Consider the following 7,807-nt stretch of genomic DNA (forward strand, 5'->3'; position numbering starts at 1 on the left):
GAGAGAGAGAGAGAGAGAGAGAGAGAGAGAGAGAGAGAGAGAGAGAGAGAGAGAAAAGCCTCTGAAGGGACAGGGAGGCATAAAAAACAAGAAATTCTCTTCATAGAACTTTTCTTTTTCTGGGTCTGGAAATGCCCTTTTAAGTATAGATAACTCTCAATTTAAGACCAGTCACTTAATTATCTATTTTCAAAGTTATGATGGGTGCACACCCATCCCATGATCACAAGTTATGTGCTTGGCAATCAGTCAGCATTTGTGGTAATTTTCACATCTCGTCATCATTCAATCTGCAATCTTTTTTTGCTGGTTTTCTGCTATTTACTTCCAGTTTCTAGCAACGCCAAAGGGAGAAAATGGATTAACTTAAATGACTAAAGCATTTGTTTAGCAGCTGCCTCAAAAAAAAAAGAGTAAAAAAAAATAGATCTGGTCATGTGATGCCTCAGCTTACGACCACAATGATTTACGAACCTATTACAGTAAAAAGTCAAGGAAAATCTGTACTCTAGAGCAGACTTGTACATTTGGAGTTTTTGGATAAATTTCAGGAAATGAAGTTCTTTGGGATAATCAACACTACAATGACAGATATCCCCTCCCACCCCATGCCAAATATTACCGAATTTTGAACAGAGGCCTTTCATGCAATTAAACTCCTTTGCAAGCATCTGCCTAAACCAGAGGTAGGCAACCTTGGCTCTTTTATGACTCGTGGACTTCAACTCCCAGAATTCCTGAGCCAGCAGGGCTGGCTCAGGAATTCTGGGAGTTGAAGTCCACGAGTCATAAAAGAGCCAAGGTTGCCTACCCCTGGCCTAAACCTTATGATCCAGAGCAACTCAATACCCTCCAGGAATGCTAGATGTTTGTAACATTCAACCAGGGGGTCCAAAGGACAGAGAAAGTAATTCTTGCAGATGAGAGAAAGGAGAGATCAGTTCCAACTTCAGTGTTCCTGTTTTTGTCATCAGTCATTCATGAATAACAACACTTCCACTGCACACTTTATGCTACGCCATAATGTGGTTTATTTGATTTTGGCCTATAGTATTTTGTGTAAAATTAGCCAATTGTGTTTGTAACATGTGTTTGTTGTCAGGTTTAAAGGATAAAGTCATAGTTAAGTAAATATAAAATCATGGCTGGGCAAGACATGGTTTAGTGGTAGGCATGAGTCCAGAATTTGTCCAATTAAAACAGAAGACATATGCCTCCATTCTCAGAATGTTTAATCCTGACTGCATCACTCTATTCTTTTCAAGGGGTTACAACATAAATGTATGGGAAGGAAAAAAAACTTCATAATGTTCTTTAATAGCAAATCTATATATCAGTGGGAATTTGCAGACCTCCAAACTAACAGTAGGCTAGCAAGCTTCTGGCTGCTGACTAAGCCCAGTAAGAGTTTCAGCCATCCCAACTTTCCTATGCTTACTTATGTGAACAAGATTCCTGAATTTAATGGGACTTGCTTCAGAGCAATCATAGTTAGGATTGCAGTGCATGGAGCCCATCTAGCATTCACCTCGTTTCATTTCCACATAACATATTGTCCTTAAAACATTCTCTACTTTATTATCTACTCACTGCAGATGAAAATGTATTAATAAAAGATAAATTGGATATCCCTTGTCCCTAGGGTGCAGAAATCCAAGTAATTTTCAGTAAATAAATAACCTCCAAATAACCTTAAAAGAAGCTGGGGTTATCCTGAATATAGTTTATATTGTACAGTATAAGGACTATGCAAACTTACGTTTGATATCCTGATGAATAACTCTCTTTGAGTGAAGAAACTCAAGTCCTTTGAGAATATGTTTTGTCAGCCAGATGACTTCAAATTCTCTCAAAGGCCCACAACTTTCTATCTTTTCTAGCACAGAGCCTCCTTCTCCTGCCTCCATAAAGAGATGGATTGTCTCATCCCATAAGACAGCTCCATAAAGTTCAGCAATATTTTCATGGCGAAAACAGGCTTGGATTTCAACATCTGATGGCTTGAACTGCTCCACTGGGACCTACAATGCCAAACATAAGCTGATTAAATTATACTGTCCAAGCAAAGACTGTTCTGCTAGAATGCCTGCAAAGCTTAATTTGATGATCTATATGGTGGAATACTACCCCATGTTCACATAATCATCTGGAAATCTAACTTGGAAAAAAACCCACAAGAAAGCAGATCCAGAAAGCCATTCAATCTCAACCTTCCTCTCTTGAGTCCCAAGGAAAAGCTAAGTCTTTTTTTGATGCTGGGGAGCAAACTGACCCCAACCAATTCAGCATATTTATAGCTAGAATAGGGAGGGGGAATCTCCCTTTGTTCTCAATAATAGACAGAGAAAGCCCAGCTTTCTTTGATCTTCACCCATCTTCTTAACAACTTTGCCAGAGAATGATGGAGTATCTAGCAGGAAGAAGGGGATGACATCAGGATTGTGGACTATTGATAGAAATTACTGCTTTAATACAGCAACTCAGGCAAAGTATTAGAAATAAAAATCTTTCTATATATTTCTACTATAGGACTGAGGGATTAGTGGCAGAACTCATATTCTTTAGAAAACCTATATAGGAGGAGTTAGTAGATATGTCTTTTTAAACCACATGAATGCCGTCATCAGTATATAAGTTTACCTATGCAGAAGCTTCCTATTCTTTTTATGATAGAATGCTTAGAACATCCCATCCCATCCCAAAGGGCATTAAGCTCTGGTTGACTCATTCTTCTAATGCTATTCTATCTTTCCTCCATGGATCTCTCATTGGCAAACCAAGACTATTCAAGTGATATTCTTTCTTATCCTGGCCAGACTTAATTAGTTTCAGCATAGTTATCCACCTCCAGATGGTTGTTACCATAATTACATTTATCTATGAAATTTATATATCCACCCATCTCACATATGTGACACTTCAGCATTTGCTGGTGATGTATACATGGAGTCTCTTCCAAAGAAGAAGAAAAATGGATATGTCCTACTTAGATAGAGTTTCAAAACTTGAGTCAACCGTATGCATGTTGGAGTAACTACATTTACAAAATGCTTGTTCCTATCATAAAGGGACAAATAGTCTCATCTATTTCAGCATTATAGAGAAGGCCCAACATGTCACAGGCATTACCAAAGATAATTAAGAAATCTTACCAGCTTGCAAGCCATCCGCTTTTTGGTTTCTGTATCTTGTGCCAAGTATACTTTCCCAAAAGCTCCCCTTGGAATAAAATCAGTCCCAATATTTCTGTAGGTTAGCTTCCAAGGAAATAGAAGCACATCTGAGTCAATCTTATAACGCCCATTTTTGGGTTTGATCTATTTAAAGATGTTTAAGATAAAGGAAAAAGTCAAAACACAATGCTCCTTTACAACCTTTTTACACTGAAATACAGATGTGTTTACTGGAATACACATACCTGAATTAACCAATATGCACCATCTACCTTTACCTTGCAGTGCTTTTTCTGAGGTCTCACATTTTTCCCCCAGATCTTTCTGTTGCAAATTACTAGGGCCTGAGTCTGTAATTGGTGTTGGGAAAGATCTTGGGAGACTGGGCAAACAGATGCTGCCAAGGGAATGGGCAGATAAGAGACAGTATAACCTGCAGCTGGATTCAGACTTGCAAGATATTGTCCTCACTGGGCAAACCAGGTAGGAATCTGACCTGATGAGCTAATTCTACTTTGTTGTAAAGCTACATTGACAGAATCTTGCAATCTGAAAGTACAATCCTTCCTCACCTCCTTTATCATCTGAGAAACTAGGATGTCTCTTCCGAGTCTCTTGCCCTGCCCATAATCCTATTGCAGGTTATGCTGTGTCTTATCTGACTGTACCTGTGGCAGTGACTTTTTGCCCAATCTCTTAAGGCCTTTCTCACTTACCTTTACAAAGTCTTAGTAGGTAACAGCAGTTATTTTACCTTGGCTGATTTCAGAAGCTAAGCAAGAACAGCTCTGTAGTGTATCTAGTTCAGTGTTTCTCAACCTTGACAATTTTAAGGCATGTGGACTTGAACTCCCAGAATTCCACAGCCAGCATTGCTGGCTGTGGAATTCTGGGAGTTGAAGTCCACATTTATTTATTTTATTTATTTATTTATTTATTTAATTTAATTTATATGCCACCCTTCTCCCGACGGGACTCAGGGCGGCGCACAACATACTTAAAAACCAAAACATATATACAATCCCCCCCTTAAAACTGAATTAAACCAAATTTAAAGTTGCGTCTTCCAAATTCCTAAAAAACCCAGTATAAAATCCACCCTAGGTCAGGTCCGCTTGCTGAAAGAGCCATGTCTTGAGGGCGCGACGGAAGGTAAGGAGATCCGGAATTATCCGAATCTCGGGGGGTAGTTCGTTCCANTAACCGGGTCCTATGCCATGAAGCGCTTTAAAGGTGGTAACTAACACCTTAAAGCGCACCCGGAAGGCCACTGGCAACCAGTGCAGCTCGCGCAGCAGCGGTGTCACATGGGAGCGACGAGTCCCTCCCAACACCGCCCGCGCGGCCGCATTCTGGACCATTTGAAGCCTCCGGGTGCTCCTCAAAGGGAGCCCCACGTAGAGAGCGTTACAGTAGTCCAGGCGGGAGGTGACAAGAGCATGAGTGACTGTGTGTAAGGCGTCCCGGTCCAGAAAAGGCCGCAACTGGTGAATCAGGCGAACCTGATAAAACATGCCTTAAAATTGTCAAGGTTGAGAAACACTTTCTAGTTAAGAGACCATTGGGACACCTATGGCTGACAGATAATTAGAGGAGAGATAAAGGAATACCAAAAGGAGGCAGGAATGAACTACTTCTGAAACACTGCCATGAAAAATGCATGGATATGTGCATGAAGTTACCAGAGTTGAAGCCTGATTTCAAAACATTTTTACCTATATCTAGGACAGAATCTAGGTCTTCACAAACAAAACCTGTAAGATGATAGCAACTCTAAGCTACAGCTCTGTATCTAACAGAACATTGCTGATGTTCTACTTTTCAGAACACAGCAGTTCCATGACCATAGCAGTCTTTATATAGAACAATAAAATGGGAACAGCATGTGAAGTATTCAATTCATCTTGGAAATATTTATAATTCCAAGTGGTGATTAGCCTTGCATAAAGCATACATTGCACTTAATTGTCTGGCAACAACAGCTTGATTGACAGCCTAATCAACAGGCTTACATAAGGAGTCCTCTTAGTAGTTTGTTAGGCAATTCTGGCCATCTCCTAACCTTTTGCTCTACAGAGTTGCAAGTTTGGCTATGAGAGGTAAGCAAATACAAGGTATTCTACCTTCAAAGGTTGTATTAGGAGGTTGGCAGAGGAGTAGAAACTAATTATTTTTCTCAGAATAGATCATGCAGAAGAAATTTGAAATTTAATCATTCACATATTGCAAAGACTGAATGGTTCTTTGAAAGTATAAGATTTTTTTTTAACAAGGTAAAATTCTCCAAAGGAAAATTAATCAAGAGAAAGCTATCAAAATACCTGGGGGTGAGCTCACGTATAGCAACTAGATCGCTATATTTAAGCCTAACTTCAACTGCTCTAAAATAGTGGGATTTCAACTGCCTCTACACAGATTAATCTGTATTGTGGAAGTTTAATTGTGTTTGAAGCCATGATTGAATTGGCACACAAGCAAAGCTAAAGTTGAAAAACAGAATGGAGAATGAGCTGGCAAGACATTGTTGATATGCTATTTGATTAGAAAACCTTGTGAAAAGTCCTGAACATATGAAAAACAAAACCAAAAAGCCAACTAGCTCCATCCAATAGTTTCTCACAGCTGTTGCTTACCATTGTTTTATAACCTAGACTTACTTTTTCTCATCTAAAAACACTGACAGAAATCAAAGGGCAACCTGTCTTTATGAGAAGTGACAAGAAGCTTGAAGATCCTGTTTTCCTGGTCTTAATTTCAACCTGTTATGGAAACTCCATCTTTAATTTGTTTTTGTCAAGGATACCTAATTTTCTAGTCCTCAGGGTTGCAAATAGCAACTGTGAGCAAGGATTGATAAAACAGCAACCATAAATAAGGACTCACAAATATGCCATCCTTGGAGACAAAGGAGAATGCTGCCACTATACCTGATAGATAACTGCATAATTTTAATAATTTAAACTGTTTTTATATTTTTACCATTTTGTATGCTGTCTACAGTCGTCTTTATTGGTGAAGATGGGTGGTATATTAATTAACTAACACATTTAATGCTCAGATTTTAGATATTTGTCTCAATCTGTATTTTTACATGAGATTTTCAATTGCATCACATCTGAGATTTAAAGTTGGGGAATGCACAAAAGATGACTTTGATGAGATGGGTGGCTATATAAATTAGACAGACAGACAGACAGGCAGACAGGCAGAATAACTGAAAGGCAGCTTCAATGTAATTTCATACAGGGTGTCACAGGGAGATAATTTTATACATCCTAATAAGGGGCAAACTGTTTTAGTTTTATGTTCATAGATGCAGTTCTCTTTTTAAGAAAATAAATCAACATACAATAAAGCCTCACACAGCAAGCTCAATGCCTGGCAACTTCATTTGACACATCCATGTCAAATTTTGGGCACTATGTGGAAGGCTGTAATTGCCTCCTTTTGATTGTTCAGCCTAACCTACAACCTGGGATTGACCTCCCAGCAAGTATTAATCAAATCCAATCTTGCTTATCTTTTTGAGAAAAGCCAAGCTCAGTTAGGTGCTAATCACAGTATTGCACTCCGAGATTTGTTCATTATAGTTGCAAAAGAAAACTTAAATCCAAGCTAAAGACTCCACAGCTCAGTCCAGGATCCATTTTCCTGTACAATATAATTTTCTCCTGGAGCTTCAAGTGGTAACCTGAGGACCTTTCCCTCCCTTTTCTCCACAGCAGTAACTCTGAGGCACACATGGAAATGAGAAAAAGTGTGAGAGGCCCAAAGTCACTCAAATAAGGTGCAGTAGTTGAGACTATTAGTCAAAGTTTACCATCTCACCACTTTGGAATTAAGTAATATCTAACTCCCATACTTAGATATTTTACAGCCTGATAAGAGTATAGGAATGTCTGTGGACAGCAATGGCTGGTCAGCAAAATCTTATCAGCTAGACCTAAATTGTGGAGACTCCAAAATCCAGCTACAAAACCACAGCTCTGAGCCAAGATCCATGTGAAATACATTCATGCAGAATAGCTGATGGAGGTTTCAGAAAACACATACCATGTTTAATATGATTCCAGATTCTTGTCTCCTGTGCGGGCATATTTGCTTTGCAGTGTTTGACACCTGATTGGCAAATGCAAGTAGATCTTCCACAGTCCCATACTTGACACACGAAAGCAAAGAAACTTCTCTTCGGCTGAACAGCAAAGATTCGGTCCGTTCCTCATTATTGTTCTTTTCCGGATGCAGAGCAATGAGGCTGTCTTTGTAAATTGTCAGGTCACCTTTGGGATAAAGGTTCTCCATGATGTCAATTACGTCCGACATATTTAAATCTGTCAGCAGTAAGTCAATTTCTTCCTTATTTTCGCTATCAGTACTCATATACTCCATTACTGTATGTTCTCTTCCTCTTATTCTACCTAAAAAAAAAGGAATAATATTTTATGGTTGGTTAAGAAATTGCAACAGAGGAAATACTACAACAGAAATATGCTAAGGACAACTTACAAATCTCTACATTTAAGAAGGGGAAAAAGCAGAATTGTGCAGTCTATCTAATCATAAAACGCAAACCAGCACATTTTAAGGCCCTGTATAATTGGAGAAAGCCCACTGAAACCAGAGGTATGTCAAAT

The 7,807-nt window shown here is 39.0% G+C and overlaps 1 protein-coding gene across 1 annotated transcript in view; it reads right to left on the reverse strand.

The window, feature by feature from the left end:
• MAP3K8 (mitogen-activated protein kinase kinase kinase 8) overlaps positions 1-7,585 on the reverse strand; it is a 20,208-nt gene extending 12,623 nt beyond the window's left edge. The window contains exons 1-3 of the mRNA XM_029283083.1: positions 7,221-7,585; positions 3,153-3,317; positions 1,760-2,021 (exon numbers count right to left, since the gene is read on the reverse strand). Coding sequence (XP_029138916.1) covers positions 1,760-2,021; positions 3,153-3,317; positions 7,221-7,562 — 769 coding nt within the window. The 5' untranslated portion in view covers positions 7,563-7,585. The remainder of the gene's footprint in view (positions 1-1,759; positions 2,022-3,152; positions 3,318-7,220) is intronic.
• Between the last annotated feature and the right edge of the window lie 222 nt (positions 7,586-7,807).

Source organism: Protobothrops mucrosquamatus, unplaced genomic scaffold (assembly GCF_001527695.2).
Source record: "Protobothrops mucrosquamatus isolate PMUCROS unplaced genomic scaffold, P.Mucros_1.0 scaffold13, whole genome shotgun sequence".
Classification (NCBI taxonomy): domain Eukaryota; kingdom Metazoa; phylum Chordata; class Lepidosauria; order Squamata; family Viperidae; genus Protobothrops; species Protobothrops mucrosquamatus.